The sequence below is a fragment of the Oncorhynchus nerka genome, linkage group LG15 (genome assembly GCF_034236695.1).
Source record: "Oncorhynchus nerka isolate Pitt River linkage group LG15, Oner_Uvic_2.0, whole genome shotgun sequence".
Classification (NCBI taxonomy): Eukaryota; Metazoa; Chordata; class Actinopteri; order Salmoniformes; family Salmonidae; genus Oncorhynchus; species Oncorhynchus nerka.
The window spans coordinates 60,791,367-60,816,087 of NC_088410.1; the positions used below are offsets into that span (position 1 = coordinate 60,791,367).

General features: G+C 41.7%; 2 protein-coding genes across 6 annotated transcripts in view; one reads left to right on the forward strand and one right to left on the reverse strand.

The window, feature by feature from the left end:
• dnai1.2 (dynein, axonemal, intermediate chain 1, paralog 2) overlaps window positions 1-2,660 on the reverse strand; it is a 34,098-nt gene extending 31,438 nt beyond the window's left edge. The window contains exons 1-2 of the mRNA XM_029682972.2: window positions 2,465-2,660; window positions 1,846-1,911 (exon numbers count right to left, since the gene is read on the reverse strand). Coding sequence (XP_029538832.1) covers window positions 1,846-1,911; window positions 2,465-2,506 — 108 coding nt within the window. The 5' untranslated portion in view covers window positions 2,507-2,660. The remainder of the gene's footprint in view (window positions 1-1,845; window positions 1,912-2,464) is intronic.
• On the forward strand, window positions 1,585-24,366 carry LOC115143018 (protein FAM219A). Of its 5 annotated transcripts, none has more exons than XM_029682977.2 (6): window positions 1,585-1,705; window positions 9,251-9,353; window positions 17,304-17,406; window positions 18,241-18,324; window positions 19,501-19,576; window positions 21,568-24,366. In XM_029682977.2, exons 2-6 carry the CDS (start codon window positions 9,317-9,319, stop codon window positions 21,724-21,726), a joined length of 459 nt encoding a protein of 152 aa, XP_029538837.1. In that variant the 5' UTR covers window positions 1,585-1,705; window positions 9,251-9,316; the 3' UTR covers window positions 21,727-24,366. The 5 variants fall into 5 exon arrangements, with proteins under 5 accessions (XP_029538837.1, XP_029538834.1, XP_029538836.1 ...); XM_029682974.2 differs by lacking the exon at window positions 1,585-1,705 and adding an exon at window positions 4,755-5,202 and having other exon boundaries at window positions 9,254-9,353; XM_029682976.2 differs by lacking the exon at window positions 1,585-1,705 and adding an exon at window positions 4,758-5,202 and having other exon boundaries at window positions 9,254-9,353; window positions 19,501-19,555.
• The last annotated feature ends 355 nt before the right edge of the window (window positions 24,367-24,721 follow it).

Below are 24,721 nucleotides of genomic sequence, written 5' to 3' on the forward strand. Positions count from 1 at the left end.
TGTAGCACACGCTCCAGCAGGTATATCTCTCTAGTCACCCCCAAAACCAATTATTTCTTTGGCCGCCTCTCCTTCCAGTTCTCTGCTGCCAATAACTGGAACGAACTACAAAAATCTCTTAAATTGGAAACACTTATCTCCCTCACTAGCTTTAAGCACCAACTGTCAGAGCATCTTACAGATTACTGCACCTGTACATAGCCCACCTATAATTTAGCCCAAACAACTACCTCTTTCCCAACTGTATTTAATTTATTTATTTATTTTGCTCCTTTGCACCCCATTATTTTTATTTCTACTTTGCACATTCTTCCATTGCAAAACTACCATTCCAGTGTTTTACTTGCTATATTGTATTTACTTTGCCACCATGGCCTTTTTTGCCTTTACCTCCCTTCCCACCTAATTTGCTCACATTGTATATAGACTTGTTTTTTTTACTGTATTATTGACTGTATGTTTGTTTTACTCCATGTGTAACTCTGTGTCGTTTTATGTGTCAAACTGCTTTGCTTTATCTTGGCCAGGTCGCAATTGTAAATGAGAACTTGTTCTCAACTTGCTTACCTGGTTAAATAAAGGTGAAATAAAATAAATAAAATAAAAGCACACAGCCAAGACAAAGCAGGAGTGGCTTCGGGATAAGTCTCTGAATGTCCTTGAGTGGTCCAGCCAGATCTCAGCCTTGAACTCGATCGAACATCTCTGGAGAGACCTGAAAATAGCTGTGCAGTGACACTCCCTAACCAACCTGGCAGAGCTTGAGAGGATCTACAGAGAAGAATGGGAGAAACTCCCCAAATACTGGTTGTAGCGTCATACCCAAGAAGGTGCTTCAACAAAGTACTGAGTAAAGGGTCTTAATACTTATGTAAAATGTGATATTTCAGGGGGTGTTTTATATAAATTTGCAAACATTTCTAAAAACCTGTTTTTGCTTTGTCATTATGGGCTATTGTATGTAGATTGACATGGGGAAATAACAATTTAATCAATTTTAGAATAAGGCTGTAATGTAACAAAATTATTAAAAAGTCAAGGGGTCTGAATACTTTCCAAATGCACTGTATCTGTAGTCATGGTAGAATCCACATTAATGTAGAAGTGTTTGGAAACATATTCTATTCTTATTTACAATACAAGTGACTCCAAAATGAAGTAATCATTGTGCGCTAGGAATATGGGACCAAATACTAAACTTTTGACTACTATAATACACATAAGCTTATTTGTCCCTACACTTTTGGTCCCCTGAAATGGGGGGACTACGTACAAAATTGCTGTAATTTATACAAGTTTTCATCCGATATGGATGAAAGTACCGTCAAATTAAAGCTGACAGTCTGCACTTTAACCTCATAGTCATTCCAAGGTGCTGGAGTACAGAGCCAAAACAACAACAGAAAATGCATTCTTCTAACACTTTTGGAGCTCACTGTATTTCAAACTTGCCTCCTATATTTTCAGTGACCAATCAAAATGGGAATACAACATAAAACATGGCGGGATTGGTAGAAAAACCTGACCAATAAGAGTCGATTTTGAAACATAAACTTCCGTCATTTTCTATTAGTAAAACAGACTGTAGGCCTAGAATCTGAAGCTACGGGTGTTGCTTTTACCGAATAGGGTTCATCTTAAAGAACCCCTTTGATCAACTTCCACTGTCCTCCAGAGATGCTGGATTTCCTCTTCACTTTCACAGGTGAGGTGAAATGATACAAATGTAACAACTTCGAAGCAAATGTGACAAGAAACACAAATGAAAGAAGTGCTTTACCTGCTTCCAATGGCACAAATAGAATTTAGTCATTAAATGTGTGTATAGTTATAATAGCCACCTACCTTTTTCTTGCTGGCAGCTTTTGCAGTCTTTGCTGCGGGTGCCTTCTGGGACTGAGTGTTTGACCCCTATACAAAACAGACATATTTCATAACTTTGTTTCATGATCCACTAGGGCTGCATCTCAATATTCTACAGTCAGTCAGTGGCTTTGTCTGCTCGTCTTCTCTCCTTTATCTGCAATTTTCTGAAAAGAACAGAGTAGATCATAGCAACCAGACAATTGCCTCTCAGAGTTCTTCCCAAAGAATGAAAGAGGGCTGCTGCTTAACCTTGTGGACTGGTTGTGCCATTTAAGGCACATTTCTGCTTTTGATTGCAGAAAATGTCAGTTACAGCCGTACTCAGCAGCATCACCTTGGGAGGACCCTGTCAGCTGTTTACTAGCAACTTTAGTTTCTTCACCTCAATGCAGATAAGGAGAAGGAACAAATAATGGAAGCCACTGTAAACCGTTGAGATTCAGCCCTTAATCAGCAAATCAGTCACTTAGTGCTACTTGATAGCAACGTAGTTACAATGTATGTTACTGTACAATCATGCATTCAGCAATAGCGAACTTATTAGCTAAAACATTAGCTAACGAAAGCTAATGTTAGCGTTATAAAACGTTAACGTTACCTGCTTGGATTTCACAGTTCCTGTCTTGTGAACTACAGGCATTGTGTCCAAGAGATAACACACGATTGATAAGAAATACCCTTTTATTGTATAGATAACGAGCGCTTATACAACAATTTTTTAAATAGAGAGATTAAAAGTTTTCAAACTGTAACTCCACTCCAGCTGCTGCAAGTGTTTATCAGTTGCCGTGCCAACGAACATGTCCAGTCTGAGTCTTGTGGAGCACGAGCGCCTCCAGCTGTCCTTTGCATGTCAATGGTAGTGATATTCCAAATGCAGCCTACATTTTGTTGATGAAGTCTACAAGGACGGAGGGCCATTTTCAAACCTTTTGCATGCACTCCAAGAGTAAAATATATATGAATATGTATATACAGTTGAAGTCGAAAGTTAACATACACTTTAGCCAAATACATTTAAATTCAGTTGTTCACAATTTCTGATTTATTTCAGCTTTTATTTATTTCATCACATTCCCAGTGGGTCAGACGTTTACATACACTCAATGGCTTAAGGACCAAATGGCTTAAGGACAAAGTCAAGCTATTGGAGAGGCCATCACAAAGCCCTAACCTCAATCCATGTAGAAAATTTGTGGGCAGAACGGAAAAAGCGTGTGCGAGCAAAGAGGCATACAAACCTGACTCCGTTACACCAGCTCTGTCAAGGGGAATTGGCCAAAATTCACCCAACTTATTGTGGGAAGCTTGTGGAAGGCTACCTGAAACGTTTGACCCAAGTTAAACATTTTACAGGCAACGTTACCAAATACTAATTGAGTGTATGAAAACGTCTGACCCACTGGGAATGTGATGAAAGAAATATCAGCTGAAATAAATCATTCTCTCGACTGTTATTCTGACATTTCACATTCTTAAAATAAAGTGGTGATCCTAACTAAGACAGGGAATTTTTATTTGGATTAAATGTCAGGAATTGTGAACACTGACTTTAAATGTATTTGGCTAAGGTGTATGTAAACTTCCGACTTCAACTGTATATATATATATATATTCGCTGGCCATGGCAGATATATATATGTGTGTGTCTGTCTATAAACTGGAGGTGGAGGGTCCGTCATGGTCTGGGGCAGTGTGTCACAGCATCATTGGACTGAGCTTGTTGTCATTGCAGGCAATCTCAACATGTGCGTTACAGGTAAGACATCCTCCTCCCAAATATGGTAACCTTCCTGCAGGCTCATCCTGACATGACCCTCCAGCATGACAATGCCACCAGCCATACTGCTCGTTCTGTGCGTGATTTCCTGCAAGACAGGAATGTCAGTGTTCTGCCATGGCCAGCGAAGAGCCCAGATCTCAATAGCATTGAGCACGTCTGGGACCTGTTGGATTGGAGGGTGAGGGGTAGGGCCATTCCCCCCAGAAATGTCCGGGAACTTGCAGGTTCCTTGGTGGATGAGTGGGGTAACATCTCACAGCAAGAACTGGCAATTCTGGTGCAGTCCATGAGGAGGAGATGCACTGCAGTACTTAATGCAGCTGGTGGCCACACCAGATACTGACTGTTACTTTTGATTTTGACCCCCCCACCCTTTTTTCAGGGACACATTATTCCATTTTTGTTTGTCACATGTCTGTGGAACTTGTTGAGTTTATGTGTCAGTTGTTTAATCTTGTTATGTTCATACAAATATTTACATATATATATATATATATATACATACATACATACATACATACATACATACATACATACATATATATATATATATATATATATATACATACATACATATATATATACATACATACATATATATATATATATATATATATATATATATATATACATATATATATATATATATATATATATATATATATATATATATATATATATATATATATATATATATATATATATATATATATATATATATATATATATATATATGTATGTATATATATATATATATATATATATATATATATGTATAGCCTTTATCTGACATGCTTTTGTCTAGACCTCCTATATTGTCGACGTGGTTGTTGTGATCTTCTAAATTGATGTTTTTCAAGCGTTATCTCATATTGCCATCATCATTCGTCCATGATTGGACGGTGATGTCATGAATAATGTATGATTTTTCCAGACCCGGAAGATGGCACCGACTAGTGATGGTCATTCCGAGTCTTTTTGGTGAACCGGCTCATTTGGCTCCATTCACGTAAAAGAGCCGGCTCATTTGGCTCCAAGACGGCGTGGACCAGATTGACGCGCTCTCCCCATTATGTATTGTTTTTGCAGTGAGGATTCACTCTCTTTAGATAATTATTTTGTAACTTATCCGCAGAAAAACGTTGTTTTGAGGTCAAAAAGCAGTATGCAAATCAGGGAGCCAAATGTACGGCTCTTTCACCGATTCCATTATGTTCCCGACGTTCACCAGAAAGATACATTCAAAAAGAGCCGTTTGTTCGCGAATGACAGATCACTAGGACCGACGTAGCTCTGTCTGTTTTGGTTGAGTCACCAGATCTGACCATGCCTTACTGACAGACTAGAGGCAGAAAACAAACGTGAATCACACAAAAATAACAGATCGTTTATGCGACAACCTAAGGAATAAGTCGAGTATTTTTGTGCTTACAAGTATTACGATCTTACATCGGTTTGGCGGTGTAGCTAGCTAACACCAATCGTCGAAAATGATGAAGGAAGAAGAAATTGATAGGTTCCAAGTACCCCCAGTTACGGAGACGCAGCCCTTGGTAAGTGCCATGTCTTGTTTAGTTTATTGCTAGCTTCATTTGAGTTCAAATTACCTTGAAATTAAACCCATACTAGAATGTAAATGCGTGTACGGGTGTGTTTGTCGAAAATCCTTGTCAGACAGCTGGTTAGCGACTGCCTGGTGTTGTTTGCTTGGGGTGGGGGTGGGTGGGTTCCCGTTTGACAATTATGTTTGAGTCTTCCTAAGCATTTCTTCTGACCGATAACATTTTATTGGATGGACTTCGTCTGGCCGTCATTGCCACCGCGATTAGTTTCTAACCAAACTGGTGACGTGTTATTTCTTGGGAATTGGGGAGGGGGAAGTAGAGCTCGCTTCGATATGACGACTGTTGGCTGGGTGAATATGCGCTGTCTCCAGCTGATGCCTAGCCCCAGCCTGGCAGCCTCAGTCCCAGCCTCAGCTGATGCATAGCCCGAGATGGTAGGTTCGTCTGGAGGAGAGAATTACAGTATTATACCACTGATAGGCTTAACTCTGGATACAGATTAACATTCGCACTTGCACTGTATACATGCACACTGGTCTGGACACTGTGTCAGTTCACTTTTAATTTGTGCATTCTGGCTTCGATATATGCATGGTGTTTCAGGAAGGACCTTTCTATACCTCTTGAGTCTCAACAGGGACTGCAGGTGCCTGTCAGTGCAGGATGAGTATAGGTTCACCACCACAACTAGGTCTTACAGTGTCCTTCATTGTTTCTTCATGGGTTTTCACCATTCAGTGTGGTTAGGTCCCTTAATTTCCTCAACCGCCGGGGTGTCAAATTCATTCCATGGAAGTCCTAGTGTCTGCTGGTTTTACATATTCTCTTTCAAGGTGCATTGGATAGAAAATACTTTGAATGTGAAAAAGATACAGTGCTACTACACTGTGGGGGCTTCCTTGATATTATAAGGTGCCCCCCCCCCCCGCACAAAATCAGAGAGAATAATTTAGGCCTGTCTCGCTTCTCTTCAACATATCGATTTGATTCACAGTCCATGTTCTCATGTTTCTCACGTCTGCTAATGCTGGCATGGATTTAATGCTTTTATCTGGTTACGCCTTAATGTATTTGTGTGTGTTGGTCATAAACGAATGGTAGAGCTCCATCATTGCCATTATTTTCTCTCCTCTCAGCCTGCTTCTTTTAAATTCTCAACATTGACATTCACCTTTCCTCAAGCCTGTTTTTGTAATAAGACTTCAACGTACTACTGCTGTCAGTGATTAAAAAATATCTATTTTTCTTCAGATTGCTAGTATTGGTTTCAACTTCTAGCCTGATTTACTTGAAGAAAATCCTATGGCTAGGTCTGTTAGGTCTACGTAGACTGCAGTGACAACTTGTAGTCTATCCTTATTCAATCCATATCAGAGAGTCAAAGAGCCAGCTGTTCTGTTGCACAGAGAGCTCTGTGCATTCTCATGCTAATCAGTTCTTTGTGAATGGTAAAGCAAATGAATCAACTTGACAACTGCCTCTCAAATGTTCTGAAATTGACTTCAAATTAATAAAACAGGCTGTCCTTTGTAGAATTAGGCTACGGTTTGAGTTTGGTTGTACCAACACTCCCTTTAACTTAAACAGCACTATAGAAGGGTGATATGTATTTAAGCCAAATGCCACATCCAATTTAACTGACGGGACCTGGAATTTTTCTGCCAACACTTTTACTTCACTACATTCAAAGAAAAGTATATACTTTTTACTCCATACGTTTTCCCTGACACCCAAAAGTACTCGTTACATTTTGAATGCTTAGCAGGACAGGAAAATATTCTAATTCGCACACTTATCAAGAGAACATCCCTGGTCATCCCTACTGCCTCTGATCTAGCAGACTCACTAAACACATGTTTCAGTTGTAAATTATGTCTATGTGTTGGCGCTTGCCCCCGGCTATCTGTAAATAAAATAAAACATTTAATTAAAACAAGAAAATGGTGCTCTCTGGTTTGCTTAATATAAGGAATTTGAAATGATTGATACTTAAGTATATTTCATCAATTACATTTACTTTTTATACTTAAGTATATTTAAAACCAAATAGACTTTTACTCAAGTAGGATTTTCCTGGGTGACTTTTACTTGAGTCATTTTCTATTAAGGTATCTTTACTTTTACTCAATTATGACTATTGGATACTTTTTCCACCACTGCTGCTAGCTCAGGAGGTCATAGCTGACCAGACCAGGGAATGGAATCACACCTAGTTTAACTGGTGTATGGTATGATCTCCTTGAGGTCTTTCATTAAGCATGGATGCATATAGAAGATGTATCGGTGTGTGTTGATGATATGTCGTATGACCTCTAAACATGTATCCCTCACCTTCTGCACAGTGAGAGCTCACTTCATCAAAACGCACACAAAAACAGATGCAACATCTACATGCATCCATACTAGATTAAAGACCTCAAGGAGAACATAATTCCATAACTTGATACATCATCCACACTTCATCTATTGTGAGTGGAGATAACTTAAATATGATTTTTTTTCTCTCCAGCTGCTCAGAGCTCTATTGTGTGAGCTAAGGTGTGACTCTGAATGGGTAGAAGGAGAAGCTGGTGTTTGGAAAACCTCATAAAGAAAATAATGGGTCTTTGTCGCAGAACAAAAATAGCCTGATGTTTGCAGGCTGTTACAGTGGGAATAGCTCATTGTTGTACTTTCCCATCTCCCTGTGCTCTGTTAGCACCACGTTGTCACTTTTGATTAATTCGTTCAGCTTAATGAACAATATTTCACCGGATGAAGCTGTTGTTTGTGTCCAGTGCTGGTATGAATTGTACTAGACAGGGGGAAAAGCTCTGAGTCTGTTATTTAACACTTGTTCTGGGAGTGAAATAAGTGTGTGTGTGTTAGTGGCTCTGGATGAGTGTCTGCTAAATTACAAATATAAATATAGGCTATTACATAATGACACTTAGGTCTGTCTACAGTGTAGACTACACAGTACGTGTTTAAATGTAATCAACTATGCTTATAAAATTGAAGTCAGCAGAATGGGTAAACTGCAAGAGAGGGACTCTATACTGGATATGTTCACTAGGTGCTGTATAGTAGTTTCATGCTCTGCCTGCTGTACTGCTTGTTAGTGGTCTGTTGTTTCACCACGGCAGCCAGGCAGTTCCCTGGAGAGAATGCAGTGTTCTTTCAGGCTGCCCTTGTGGGATCTCTGCTCCGGCCTACTTTGCTGGCTGTGACAGGCTTGTGGTGAACATAATGCAGGGCTCTGTCAATGGAGTAGGCAGACCAGCCAGCCAGACCTTCCACCATCCAGCAGCTCTTGGGTGTGTCCCAAACGGCACCCTTTTACCTTTATAGTGCACTACTTGTGACCAGAGCCTGGTCACAAGTAGTGCACTACATAGGGTTCCATTTGGGACACACTCCCGTCCAATAGGAACCCCCTCTGTTCTCCCACGGCCCCCGAGTGACGTCACTCACAGACATCCTCACTGGCCCAGTCTCACAAGTAGAATGCTCTGGCGGTGGAAACTGGCCAAGCATAGAGTCACAAGCAGGCACACACTTAACAGTAGTCTCTGTCACAGGCTTTCACCTTACGTGAGTGAAGCCTGGAAGCAGAGGCTAACTAAACAGTAAAATATAAGTAGAACGCCATAGATGAGGGGAAGAAGGTGCTCAAGGGGCTGGAAAAGGCCTTTTGGGCATGGTCAAATAAAACAAATCTTTTTACCGGTTGTGAAGTTAAGCTGAAGTCTGCCTGTTTTGGAATTGAAAATACGACTGTCGCTTATGGAAGCTGATTTGTGCCAGAGGTCAAATGTAAAACAGCCACAGTGAATCTTGAAAGTTGACTGTACTTTAGTTTATCCCACGTGTAACTCTGTTATTTTTTTGTCACACTGCTTTGCTTTATCTTGGCCAGGTTGCAGTTGTAAATGAGAACTTATTCTCAGTTGGCCTACCTGGTTACATAAAGGTGGGGGGAAAAAAGTTGAACACATCTGATAGAAAATGACAATATCAAACCTGGGAAAGCTAATCGTCCTTTTTTTTTCTGCAGCAGGACCCAGCAGCATCCTCCACCTCCGAGGCCGACTCCGATACTAGAGAAGGGGAAACGGTGGCCATGAACTACAAGCCCTCCTCACTGCAAGTGAAAATAGGTGAGCCTTCTAATAGGATCTCCACTCCTCATCTTCTGTACATCATCAATGTGTCTGTGTTCTACTAACACACGGTGGCCTTCAATAAGACCATCTCTCTGTCTATAAATGATTAAATCATTCATACAGTCTGTCAGTCAATATATAACAACATACAACCACCAGCTGTGGCATTTGAGCAAATGCATAAATTGATGTCATGCTATCAAACTGAGCGAATCAGCTATAGCAATTGGTTAATGTATTTATTAGGGATCCCCATTAGCTTGCTGCCTCGTCCTGGGGTCCAAAGACACCAAAGCACCCACATTAGATCTAAAGCAAAAGATAAAACGGTGAACTATGTTTGTACTAAATGAGCTAAAGATAAAACAGTACATCATATAACATCCCTACACCACATATCCACCAGACAGAATGTATTAATGAGTCAACGGTGTTATTCTCATTCAGTAGTTCATCTATTTTTGGAGCAATGCTGTGTTCTTTGCGTAAGCACAATAAATATTTATGATAGGCTTATAGCACAGCGACATGCAGAAAGGCAGGTTCAGTCAGATGGACTAAAGTGATGTTTCTTCTTTGGCATGCATCTTTGTAACGTTACACCTTTACCATGTTTTGCAAATGTTTTTTTATTGACATAGGCCTAGAGCTATCAAAATAGGTTTGGGTTACTGACTGAAAGTCATAAGCAAGATAGTGCATTCGGAAAGTATTCAGACCCCTGGACTCCTACATTTAGTTACGTTACAGCCTTATTCTAAAATTGATTAAATTGTTTTTTTTTCTCCTCATCAATCTACTCACACTACCCCACAATGACAAAGCAAAAACAGGTTTTTAGACATTTTTGCAAATTTCTTACAAATAAAACTCTGAAATATCACATTTACATAAGTATTCAGACCCTTTACTGAGTACTTTGTTGAAGCACCTTTGAAGCATGATTACAGCCTCGAGTCTTCTTGGGTATGACGCTACAAGCTTGGCACACCTGTATTTGGGGAGTTTCTTCCATTCTGGATGGGGAGCGTCGCTGCATATCTATTTTCAGGTCTCTCCAAAGATGTTTGATCAGGTTCAATTCCGGACTCTGGCTGGGCCACTCAAGGACATTCAGAGACTTGTCCCCAGGGCTCTCCTGGTTGTCTCGCCTGTGGGCTTGGGATTGTTGTCCTGTTGGAAGGTGAACCTTCGCCCCAGTCTGAGGTCCTGAGCGCTCTGGAGCAGGTTTTCATCAAGGATCGCTCTGTACTCTCCTCCAGTCATCTTTCCCTCAGTCGTGACTAGTCTCCCAGTCGCTGCAGCTGAAAAACATCCCCACTGCATGATGCTGCCAACACCATGGTTCAAGGTTTCCTCCAGACTTTGCATTCAGGCCAAAGAGTTCAATCTTGGTTTCATCAGACCAGAGAATCTTTTTCTCATGGTTAGAGTCCTTCAGGTGCCTTTTGGCAAACTCCAAGTGAGCTGTCATGTGCATTTAAATGAGGATTGGCTTCCATCTGGCCACTCTACCAAGGCCTGATTGGTGGAGTGCTGCAGAGATGGTTGTCCTTCTGGAAGTTTCTCCCATCTCCATAGAGGAACTCGTCAGCGTGACCATTGAGTACTTGGTTCCAAACGTCTTACATTTAAGAATGATGGAGGAGGCTACTGTGTTCTTGGGGACGTTCAATGCTGCAGATCCCCAGATCTGTGCCTCGACACAATCATGTCTCGGAGTTCTACGGACAATTCCTTTGACCTCATGGCTTGGTTTTTGCTCTGACATGCACTTTCAACTATTCAAATTCACACACAGGTGTGCCTTTCCAAATCATGTGCAATCAATTTACAACATGTGGACTCCAAGTTGTAGAAACATCTTAAGGATGATCAATGGAAACAGGATGCACCTGTGCGTAAAGTAGTACATTCAAGTATTTCTACTTAAGTTGTTTTTTCGGGGTATCTTTATTTTAAGGGGGTAACTTTATATATATATATATATATATATATTTTATTTAAAATTTTACCCCCCTTTCTCCCCAATTTCATGGTATACAATTTGTTAGTAACTACAATCTTGTCTCATCGCTACAACTCCCGTACAGGCTCGGGAGAGACTAAGGTCGAAAGCCATGCGTCCTCCGATACACAACCCAACAAGCCGCACTGCTTCTTAACATACTGTGCATTCAACCCGGAAGCCAGCCGGACCAATGTGTTGGAGGAAACACTGTGCACCTGGCGACCTGGTTAGCGTGCACTGCGCCCGGCCCGCCACCGGAGTCGCTAGTGAGCGATGAGACGAGGATATCCCTACAGGCCAAACCCTCCCTAACCTGGACGACGTTATGCCAATTGTGCGTCGCCCCACGGACCTCCCGGTTGCGGCCGGCTGCGGCTGGCTGACAGAGCCTGGGCGCGAACCCAGAGTCTCTGGTGGCACAGCTAGCACTGCAATGCAGTGCCCCTAGACCACTGCGCCACCCTTTTGATATTTTTGACTACTTTTACTTCATTACATTCCTAAAGAAAATGATATTTTTACTTCCTACATTTTCCCTGACACCCAAAAGTACTCGTTATATTTTGAATGCTTAGCAGGACAGGAAAATATTCCAATTCACACATTTATCAAGAGAACACGTGGTCATCCCTACTGCCTCTGATCTGGCAGACTCACTAAACACAAAGGAATTGTTTTAAAATTATATCTAATTGCTGAAGTGTGCCCCTGCCTATCTGTATATTTTAAAAACAAAAAATGGTGCCGTCTGCCGTTGCTCAAATAAACAGCAAACATGGTCTCAAAAAACAGATAAAGCGGCACTACGCCTCTCCCCTATTTGACCTACAGTTGGAAGTTTACATACACTTATGTTGGAATCATTAACACTAGTTTTTAAACCACTCCACAATGTATTGTTAACATACTATAGTTTTGGTAAGTCTGTTAGGACATCTCCTTTGTGCATGACAAGTCATTTTTCCAACAATTGTTTACAGACAGATTATTTCACATATAATCCACTGTATCACAATTCCAGTGGGTCAGACGGTTACATACACTAAGTTGACTGCCTTTGAACAGCTTGGAAAATTCCAGAAAATGTCATGTCTTTAGAAGTTTCTGATTGGCTAATTGACATAATTTAAGTCCATTGGAGGTGTACCTGTGGATGTATTTCAAGGCATACCTTCAAACTCAGTGCCTTTTTGCTTGATATCATGGGAAAATCAAAAGGAATCAGCCAATACCTCCAAATTGTAGACCTCCACAAGTCTGGTTCATCCTTGGGAGCAATTTCCGAACCCCTGAAGGTACCACGTTCATTTGTACAAAATATAGTACGCAAGCATAAACCCCATGGGACCACGCAGCCGTCATACCGCTCAGGAAGGAGACGTGTTCTGTCTCCTAGAGATGAACGCACTTTGGTGCGAAAAGGGCCATTCAACCCCAGAACAACAGCTAAGGACCGTGCGAAGATGCTGGAGGAAACGGGTACAAAAGTATTTACATGTACAGTAAAATGAGTCCTATATCAACATAACCTGAAAGGCCGCTCAGCAAGGAAGAAGCCACTGCTCCAAAACCGCCATTAAAAAAGCCAAACTACGGTTTGCAACTGCACATGGGGACAAAGATCATACTTTTTGGAGAAATGTCCTCTGGTCTGTGAAACAAATAGAACTGTTTGGCCATAATGACCATCGTTATGTTTGGAGGAACAAGGGGGAGGCTTGCAAGCCAAAGAACACCATCCCAACCATGAAGCACAGGGGTGGCAGCATCATGTTGTGGGGGTGCTTTGCTGCAGGAGGGACTGGTGCACTTCACAAAACAGATGGCATCATGAGGACGGAAAATGATGTGGATATATTGAAGCAACATCTCAAGATATCAGTCAGGAAGTTAAAGCTTGGTTGGACAATGACCTGGCTTAAGGACAACCGAGTCAAGGTATTGAAGTAGCCATCACAAAGCCCTGATCTCAATCCTATAGATAATTTGTGGGCAGAACTGAAAAAGTGTGTGCGAGCAAGGAGGCCTACAAACCTGACTCAGTTACACCAGCTCTGTCAGGAGGAATGAGTCAAAATTCACCCAACTTAATGTGGGAAGCTTGTGGAAGGCTACCTGCAACATTTGACCCAGTTAAACAATTTAAAAGCAATACTAATTGAGTGTATGTAAACTTCTGACCCACAGGGAATGTGATGAAAGAAATAACAGCTGAAATAAATAATTCTCTCCACTATTATCTCCACTATTATTCTGACATTTCACATTCATAAAATAAAGTGGTGATCCTAACTGACCTAACTAAGACAGGGAATTTTTTTGGATTAAATGTCAGGAATTGTGAAACTGAGTTTAAAGTATTTGGCTAAGGTGTATGTGAACTTTCGACTTCAACTGTACATATGTAAAATGAATTTAGGAACTAAAGCTTTGGTTGTCTTCCTCTCAGGCTTCCATGTCTTCTCCCTGGACCTCCCCAATGTCCACCTCTTGATCATCTGACTCTGAGGGCTCATCTTTACTGTCACTTTCCAACTTTGTTGAAGATGGCTCAAAAAGCCTCAAATTTGCCCAGATGGCCACCAATTGTTCAACCCTTGTATTGGTCAGCCAGTTGCATGCTTTAGTGTGTGTGTTCTCGAACATGGACCAGTTGTGCTCTGAGGCGGCTGATGTTGGTTGGATTTGGAGGATGATGGGAGGCAACAGGGGAAAGAGCCTCAGATCCCCAAAGTCCCTTCCGCTAGGTGGCTAATGAAATATGTTGGCACAACTAGCATATTGCATCTCCATCCCTGTGCCCTTGCATGGAAGTGTACTTTGCCAGACTGCCAAGAACCTTGCCCTCATCCAGGCCAAGGTGGCGAGACACGATAGTGATGACACCATAGGCCTTGTTGATCTCTGCACCAGACAGGATGCTCTTGCCAACATACTTGGGGTCCAACATGTATGCTGTGGCGTGTATGGGCTTCAGACAGAAGTCTTCACGCTTTTTGATGCATTTCAGAATTGCAGTTTCCTCTGCTTGGAGCAACAGTGAAGTGGGCAGGGCAGTACGGATTTCTTCTCTTACAAGCAGTGTCTGAACATCAGACAGGATGGCATCGTCTCCCTCAATCTGTGCAATGGCTACTGCCATAGGTTTTAGGTTGCTTACCACTCTCTCCCAAAATACATCATCCAGGAGGATCCTCTTGATGGGGCTGTCCATATCGGCAGACTGTGATATAGCCATTTCTTGGAGAGACTCCTTCCCCACCAGGAGACTGGCAAACATTAAGACAACACCACCCCAATGGGTGTTGCTGGGCAGCTTCAATGTGGTGCTCTTATTCTTCTCACTTTGCTTGGTGAGGTCGATTATTGCTATAACTTGATGACCCTTCACATACCTAACCATTTCCTTGCCTCGCTCGTAGAGTGTATCCATTGTTTTCAGTGCCATGATAACCTTGAGGAGCAGATTCAGTGCATGAGCAGCACTGCCAATGGGTGTGATGTGAGGGTAGGACTCCTCTACTTTAGACCAAGCAGCCTTCATATTCGCAGCATTGTCTGTCACCAGTGCAAATAGCTTCTGTGGTTCAACATATAATTTGGCACAGTATTTGCAAATGTACACAGCTTTTCCTTCTACATTGGCTGCAGTGAAAATTCTCCACACATCAGATAGTGCCCATGGCATTTTTGTGTAAAGATTAGAAGAAAATGAGTAAAAAAACAATTCCAATTCCATGTCCAGATAAATAGTTAAGCAGTTAGATTAAATAACCCCTTTTTTGTAAGATAAATGTTTTAAAATGAAACATGTATGGAAACAGGTGAATTAACACTCCTCAGTTAGCAGGCTCAAGCAAGCTAAAACCCACATGGTAGAAAAAACTAACTAGCTGAAAAAGTTATAAATGATTTAAACACACTCTGCTGTAGGCTACTATTTACTAGTAAACAAAAAATCATTCATGTCATATTAAATATATTTACCCCACCCAGTATTGTAATCAAAACATACCAGAAAGCATATAGTCCTTGGCTCAGACAGTGTAGTAGTGTGGGCTCAATAGCATCTCATTAGTGTGCTAGATCTTGAGAATCAGCTGCACATGTGATGGAAGAATGCACTGTGCATGCAGAGGCTTGTAATTCCATTGAATTTGGGATAGGTTAACCAAAATATGCCACAAGACCTAGAATTGCCTTGTGTATCCCACAAAGGTTCACTGTTATAAGCTAACTTAAAAAAAAAAATTTTTAAGCAAAATTCCCCAAATTCCCGGGCTTAACTTCCCATGGAACATTTCTGGGAAATTTACCGGAAATTTTCCGACCCTTTGCAACTCTAGCGGGGGTACAGGTTAGTCGAGGTAATTTGTACATGTAGGTAGGGGTAAAGTGACTATGCATAGATCATAAACAGCGAGTAGCAGCAGTGTAAAAACAAGGGGGGAGTGGAGTGTCAATGTAAATAGTCCAAGTGGCCATTTGATAAATTTGTTTAGCAGTCTTATGTCTTGAGGTTAGAAGCTGTTAAGGAGCCTTTTGGACCTAGACTTGGCGCTCCGATACCACTTTCCGTGTGGTAGCACAGAGAACAGTCTATGACTTGGATGACTGGCGTCTTTGACAATTTTTTGGGGGCCTTCCTGTGACACAGAATAATTATGTAAATAATGTTTTTTTATAAAAAAAAAAAAAAGAATTTGCATAAATGTCTAAACCTATTTTCACTTTGTCATTTTGTGGAATTGTGTGTAGATTGGTGAGAAATAATGTAATACATTTTAGAATAAGGCTGTAACCTAACAAAATGTAGACAAAGTCGAGGGGTCTCAATACTTTCCGAATGCACTGTATTAAACGGTTTCCACAATAAAGCCTAATAAAGCTTTAGTGTGTTTGATATCCCTGAGCATTTCTGTGGTTGTTTGGGGTATATTGCCTAAAGCCAATACCCAATAGCCATTCTGCCCTTGCTAGCAGTAACAGACTGAAGTTACTCAACGTAACCCAGGGCAAGAACTTTGAAAGGGCTTTGAGGTCACCGCTTCCAATCCCATAACCCTATCTCCCTCTCATGTACTCAGTTGGTCAGCAGCACTGTGCTTCAGAGATTAAATAAATGAAGTGTCATGTTGATGTTAATTAAGCTTTGCATCACAATCATCGTCTTGGCAGCCTGCTTATTCACTACTGGACGGACCGCAGAGGAATTCCAAGCACACAGACGACAGTGTGGAAGTCCCATAAAAGTCAAGCCCAAAGTTTACATTATAAACCCCACATGCCCCTCCAGTAGGGCTATGAGTTATACATGACCACAGTGTTCCATAAGTCAGCACAACCAGTGTTGCAGTACGGTTGCCTACTAACATTTTCAGGTAGAAGGTAGTGATGGACCTGAAAGCAACATGTTTTATTGTAGGCCCACTAAAGAAAGCAAATCAGATGAACAATTGAATACATTGTGGAAAATGGTATTGGGGCATTGTCTTGCATAAAATAGTGGTGACGACTATGCTGAGGACTGTGTGTTCGCTAGGAATGACACTACCTATTGGAAGACAATGGGGATGGAGGGGGTGACACTTTCCCTCATTGTCGCTCACGATGAAATCATAGAGGGGACTTTGGAGCTCTCTCTCTTTGTTCGTTCATATGTTAGTGACACGTGATATCTTAGACAGCCCTGGTCCGATATTGAAGAAACCTAGGTGAATGACGCGTCTTGCAGTAGAGATCCAGAATTGACTAAAATTACACTGATTGGCCCAAGGTGGGAGCTGAAGTAATTAGCTGAAATGTGTTAGTCACACGCGCTGTGTCAATTGGCCCAAGGTTGGGTGCTGCATCATCCATGGGGGACTACATGTTTACTGTTGCCTTGTTTGTTAATATTTTCTAACTATGATGTTATCTCCTGTGATTGGCAGAGAAACAGAGAGAGCTGGCCAGGAAGGTATCGGTAAAAAATGGCACCGTGGGTAGCCCCGTCAACCAGCAACCCAAGAAGAACAACGTCATGGCCAGAACACGGTAACAAGCTCAAACTTGATGGTTTCCTCACCATGTTATTATTTTGTGGCATTTCCATGGAAAAGGACCAATGAGCACCAACGTGAACTTAATAGGTCATATCAAATTGGGTGTCAATGTATTTTCCGTCTTTAAAATTTAGCCATAGGTGTAAAGGCTTTGATTTCTGGGTGAACCGATGGAAAAGGGGTCTTAGAAAACATCTACCAGAAAGTCTTAAATGGTATCAGAAATACATAGTAACACATTTTAACATTTTAAAACATAAACCGTTCATAACTAAACAGGGGCTTTAGAAATTAGTCTGTGTGAATGCTAAATTCAGACTCACTCTAGTTGATAAGCGTATGGGCCTTGTTCAGTCAAACCCAGTAACAGGTGCCCTTCCCTTTGTCTGTAATCCTAGTCCCTCGGTGGATTAGCAGAGATGTGAAAGCAGCTCCCCCTACACCCAGAGCCCCAGATTATGGGCAGCACCCATTAGATTGGAGGATGGCGATTTAGCCAAAAGCGCTCTAACCAGGCTAGGAGAATACTAACCCCTGCTGTGACTAACAGCTGCTGCTGAGGAGGAGGCTGGTTCGTGCCATTTTATGATATCCCAGATTTGGCCCAGATTTAGCCACGGATCTGTTGCATTCAAGAGATCGGAGGAGAAACCTAGGAACCAGAATATCTTCATTTTGGCGCCACATAACTGGAACTGACCTAACATTCAAGTTTACGATTTTGGGATATATTGCCCTTTTTTATTGGAAACTTGAAAATGTTACTTTGAGGATCCCCATGACATTTTCACACACGTTTTGTGTCTTTTCTTCTACTTTCCTTTAGGTTGGTGGTGCCAAACAAAGGCTACTCCTCTTTAGACCAGACCAGCCCAGATGAGAAGCCCCTGGTAGCGCTGGATACAGACAGGTAATGGTGAATGTAATATTTCTCTGAATGGGATTTCAAAAGGATGAGAAGAAGAGATCCATCTCACATCTTGCCGATGTCTACTCTCTTTCTCTCTGACACTGGCTTCCAACACTTGTTCCAGACCTCCGCCTTCAGCCTTTCATAGCTCAGTCACAGTGGGTAGGGGACTAACTACTTCTACTATTCAATACAGGCTGAAAGAGTAGCACATACCAGAAAAGGGTGATCCGACTCGGGGTAAGCAGGAAAAGTGTAACTGCTCTGTTGGCTGTTACAGCTCCGCTCCGAGCCTCCCTCTCGGCAAGCAGGCAGAGTCATTCCCAAATTTAGGGAAAATCCTCTCCCAGGGTGCCGGATTAGGGGGTTTGGGATTTGGACCGCCGGGAAAAGAGGCTCAGTGTCCCTCCCTCCTTCAGTGCTCCCTGCCCAGCGTGTGATACAGATGGGATGCGTCCCAAATGGCACCCTTTTCTACCCTTTTCCGTTCATAGTGTTCTGCTTTTGACTAGGTCCCTGGTCAAAAGTAGTGCACTATGAAGGGAATAGGGTGCCATTTGGAACACATACTTGGGTCCTGTACCCTGTGTTGTTTTTCCATAACCTTCATCTGCCGATTTGCGCTTTTTGGCACCCATCACAACGATGACGTACACACACACAATTTTGTATTATGTCATGTGCCCTTACTCGAAAACACACACACAAAAAACACATGTATGAAAGTACATGTGTGTTTATTGTCTTTGGGCATGTCTGATAGATTTCAGCCTCATTAAGAAAAGGACCAATCATTCCTGGAGTCAGGATCAATGGAACGTTCCAGATTGTCTCTGCTGGTTGTCTCTGTTAGAATAAATCAATCCTGCTGAAATGTCAGCTCCTCATGGTGCCTAATTATCTACTAGGGAGATGCCTGGAGATCGAGAATATAACACTGTGTTTTTGGTTTTCATAAATCATTTTCTGGAAGGGAACACACTGAAATGCTGAGCAATGTTTTCAAAAGTGTCCCGAAATGAGTTTACAGTTCCCTTTTTTATTATCTAGAAATGTAAAGCTCCATAGCACAATATTGTTTTATTTAACTTTTTTTACTGTCCCTATCAATGTTTGTGTTACGTCCTGGTGTTTGGGAGGTCTAGGTGTCAGACTAACCATCTCTTCTTGTTTCAGTGATGATGACTTTGACATGTCCAGATACTCTTCGTCTGGATACTCCTCAGCCGAGGTGAGATGTCTGAGGGACCAGGTATCTATGCACTACATACAGCTAATGTCACCATAAGCTGTCATAAGCACTGCATAACCTGTCATGTCACTTCCCTGCTTATGTCAATTCCCATAGCTTCTATCCTTATAACCTGTCTCTGATCACCATTCACTTTTGTAAATGTATAACTGTGGCGTTTCCGTCAGTCGTGATTTATCCATACATTTCATCACCATACATTTCTATCCATGTGTTTGTCTATATGTGTTTAAGTAGTCATTTTATTTTTGTCTCACTTGAGTTTTACTTGGTGTTTGGTCTGCGACGATACAATGACTAGCACTAGCACGAACCATAGCATTTCTGTACTCACTTATGTTTCACCTAAAACATTGTGATATTTCAAATCAATAATAACATGTGTGGCTCTTTTATTACAGTCTATTCGGAAAGTATTCAGACCACTAGACTTTTTCCACATTTTGTTACGTTACAGCCTTATCGTAAAATTGATTAGGGGAAAAAATAAAAGAATACAATACACACAATACTCCATAATGACAAAATGAAAACAGGTTTTTAGAAATTTTAGCAAATTCATTACAAATAAAAAACAGATGCCTACTTTACGCAAGTATTCAGACCCTTGGCTATGAGACTTGAAATTGAGCTCAGGTGCTTCCTGTTTCCATTGATCATCCTTGATGTTTCTACAACTTGATTGGAGTCCACTTGGTAAATTTAAGTTGATTGGACATGATTTGGAAAGGCACACCTGTCTATATAAGGTCCCACAGTTGACAGTACATGTCAGAGCGAAAACCAAGCCATGAGGTCGAAGGACTTGCCCGTAGAGCTCCGAGTCAAGGAACATATCTTGGGAATCGTACCAACACATTTCTGCATTATTGAAGGTCCCCAGGAACACAGTGGCCTCAATAATTCTTAATTGGAAGAAGTTTGGAACCACCAAGACTCTTCCGAGAGTTGGCCACCTGGCCAAACTGAGCAATTGTGGGAGAAGGGCATTGGTCAAGGAGGTGACCAAGATCCCAGTGGTCACTGATAGAGCTCCAGAGTTCCTCTGTGGAGATGGAAGATCCTTCAAGAAAGAAAATCCATCTCTGCAGCACTCCACCAATCAGGCCTTTATGATAGTGGCCAGACGGAAGCCACTCCTCACTAAAAGGCACATGACAGCCCGCTTGGAGTTTGCCAAAAGGCACCTAAAGAACTCTGACCAAGAGAAACAACTTTCTCTGGTTAGATTAAACCAAGATTGAACACTTTGACCTGAATGCTAAACGTCATGTCTGGAGGAAACCTGGCACCATCCCTATGGTGAAGCGGGGTGGCAGCATCATCCTGTGGGGATGTTTTTCAGCGGCAGGGACTAGTCAGGATTGAGGGAACGATGAATGAAGCAAAGTACAAAGAGATAATTGATGAAAACCTGCTCCAGAGCACTCAGGACCTCAGACTGGGGTGAAGGTTTACCTTCCAACATGACAATGACCCTAAGCACACAGCCAAGACAACAGAGGAGTGGCTTCGGGACAAGTCTCAATGTCCTTGAGTGGCCCAGCCAGAGCCTGGACTTGAACCCGATCGAACATCTTTGGAGAGACCTGAAAATCTGTGCTGTGACGCTCCCCTTCCAACCTGACAGAGCTTGAGAGGATCTGCAGAGAAGAATGAGAGAAACTCCCCAAATACAGTTGTGCCAAGCTTGTAGCGTCATACCCAAGAATAATTGAGCTGTAATCGCTGCCAAAGGTGTTTCAAGAAAGTACTGAGTAAAGGCTCTGAATACTTATGTAAATGTTTTTTTTACATCTCTAAAAACCTGTTTTTGCTTTGTCCTTATGGGGTTTTGTGTGTAGATTAATGAGGGGGGACATGGTCATCCATTTCAGAGTAAGACTGTAACGTAACAACATTTGGAGAAAATCGAGGGGTCTGAATACTTTCCGAACACACTGTATTACGATTGGGAAATGATCATGTTTTGTCCACTCTGTCCCCTGCAGCAGATCAACCAGGACCTCAACATCCAGCTTCTGAAGGATGGTTACCGGCTAGACGAGATCCCTGACGACGAGGATCTGGATCTGATCCCTCCCAAATCAGTCAACCCCACCTGCATGTGCTGCCAAGCCACCTCCTCCTCAGCCTGCCACATCCAGTAGCCCCTCCCATGACAGATGCTCCCGCCCCTGCCACCAGGGCAGCAACAAGGAAGAGGAGGAGTTTAAATGATTGTGGGGACGGGACAGAAGAATAGGTGTATTGGAATTAGTGTGGATTTGAAAAGGGTGAAAATGCAGAACAAATTTACTGAGAGTAACTGGTTCCTCCTATGGTAGGACATGTGCATACGTTTGTCTGTTACGTTATAGGGTCTTTATGTCTGAGTAGTATTCAGAAGCAGCTCTCCCTTGTCTCATCTTGGAATATTACATGGATGGCAATGGAAAGGTCTCAAATGCTGAACTTGTGTGAGATGGCAGTGTTTCGAAGATTGGTCACTTGAGGATTATGTCATCTTAAACTTTTTTTTGACCTCCTGAAAGTCTTTGTTGCTGTTACTGTATGGAGGGATCAACAGGGAATGTACTGTGAGCGTGGAAAAAGGACAACCATTTGATTGAAGAGCTGTCTGAGTGTGTGTAACGTGTCTAATATCAAATCTTTCAGAATATTTAAGGAGATACAGCAACGAACACAGAGGAATCCCGAATATTTATTTTATGTTCCCAAAGCAGGCATCTCACAAGTTAAAATGCAAAGTGAGTTTTGAGTTGAGTGGATTTGCAGCAGTCTGACTTCTCGCTCCTCTATCTTTTCTGGTCATATTTTCTCTCTCTTCCTGTTGTCGTGATACGTGTTTCACATGATGATATTTGAATTCTCATACGAAGACATCAGAATAACTATTCCTATTTAAAACTTTGATATATGACTTGAGAACAGCTTTGCATGTTGCTCACTGTGCCACTTAGATAAACACTCTTACCAATACAGTAACTGGGGGGGGGTTAGCTCTCAATTTAACCCACTGCATCCTTAGCCTGGTCCCAGATCTGTCTGGTGCTCTCTTGACAAACTGAAGTATGGTCAAGGTAAGACGGCACAAACAGATCTGGGACCAGTCTACTGCGACTTCACCCTAGCGCCAATTAGATCTGGTCATTTTCTTGTGCAGTACTTAACTTAGAGAAAAGATATGGGATTCAAAGGTCACAAAGCCTGGTTCCAGATCTGTTTGTGCTGTCTTGCACATTGTTTGGCATGACGATGACCATAGGAGCTGGCAAGATGGTACAAACTGATCTGGGACCAGGCTAGGTCCGATACTGTATGGTGACGCCAATGTGTATTTAGTGCCATTCTACTACTGTCCACATGAAAATGATAACTTATTTTAGTGGATATTTCTGTAACACTAAATGGTTTGTTACCCCTCAATATAATTGTATATTGGGTCATCCTGCTTATACGTATACTCATTGTTGATTTCACTATGCTGTCTTCACTTGTCTATTGTACTTCTAATCTTATCTTTTTATTTTGTCGTGTAAATTGCTTTGAACTGTTGTATGAAAGCACATTTTCCAATATGCTCAATAGGATTAATGTGCTAACAACCATGTGCTAACCATTACTGTACCTGCCATACTATAATACCATTTCCTAGTCCTGGCACCCAGTGGTTGTGGGTACTGTAGTTTAACTGTGCCAAAAGGCCATTTAAAAAAACAATGTATTTGTATAATAGTGTCCAAAAAAAAACACTTTCATGGGCATAACAGCCATAATTTAACATGAGATGGTGTTAAAATATTGTATGAATACACCAGTTGAAATGGAGAATGTGTCCTTCTGAATTCCTGAGCAGGGATATTACCAGTACACTAATGATAGGGGTTGGGCAAAATGTCCGCCTGTACACACAGCAGCCCATGTCCTCCTATAGTGCTTCCAGAAGTAGGCTGTAGCGCCACGTTGTGCTTCTCTCACTGCCACTGACACAGTCTGTGCAATCACACAGGCACAGTACACATGGCGCACACACACAGAATGCACTATGGAACGCTTCAAATTGGAAATTGCTCCTCATGTCTAATGATCCAAGACTGTGTATAGCGCACTATATGTAAAGCAAGGGATGGATGAGGTAAATATGTTATTTACTGTATTTCTTTGGGTGCTTGGTTATCCACTGCATTCCACTGTAGTGCAATGAATGATATGAGGGATCGACTCCAGTTTGAATACACACAAATCAAGCACAAACGGGTCAATCCAAAATAATGAAAATACCTGCTGTTTTAGGATGGTGCGAAACAGGGAACACTGTGTTTCAGTAGGCAAGAAGTGGAAAAATGCTTTGTCTATATTCAAGGATGCATCATCCAAATAGCAATGGAAATGTATCCCTGCTTTGTCTGAGCGCTAAGCATTAGCTTCCCCTGTCATTGTGATCACAAGTTCACACTCTCTGATCACACTCACTCTCACCCCAGAGTTGTCTAAAGTAGAGTATGCCTTAAGTAATGCATTGTATTGGAAGATATTTATTGCCTGTTTATTTGTTTTAATTTATTTGGGGAGGGGGGGGGGTCTACATTTTAACATAGACCGAGGGCAGCACTTACAGCTATGAAACTGCACTGAAATTCTACAGTACTCATAATATTGTGAGTTTAGTGCCATTTTGCGGATGTTAAATATTGCCCATAGGCTTTTTTTGGGGGGTATCATTCAGACACTCATTGTGATTTTAATGAAGATGTGAACAATTAAAGTTTCTGTATGTAACAATGTTATTGTTCTGTGTAGTGTATCATGTCTACAAATAAATATCAACGGTCTGAATTAAAAGTTGTGGTGCAACAGCCATGTGATGTCTGGAAAAAAGGAAAAATATGCACAGCCAATGGTCAGGTGCTGGATAGAAAACAGATTTAAAATAATGTCCTCAGATGTTTATTTTTGTAACGTTTGAGAACCTATAATAGAGCAAATTGTAGGCGATAACCCAATGACCAAGGGCTTGTACAATTTATTACCTCCACTAGTGATTGGGGTTGTGACAGTAACTATGGGCCAGGCCAGGGGGGTAGGGGAGAGAAGGGAAGAGGGGGTGATTAGCCTGACTTTATCCCCAGGGACAGATGGTGG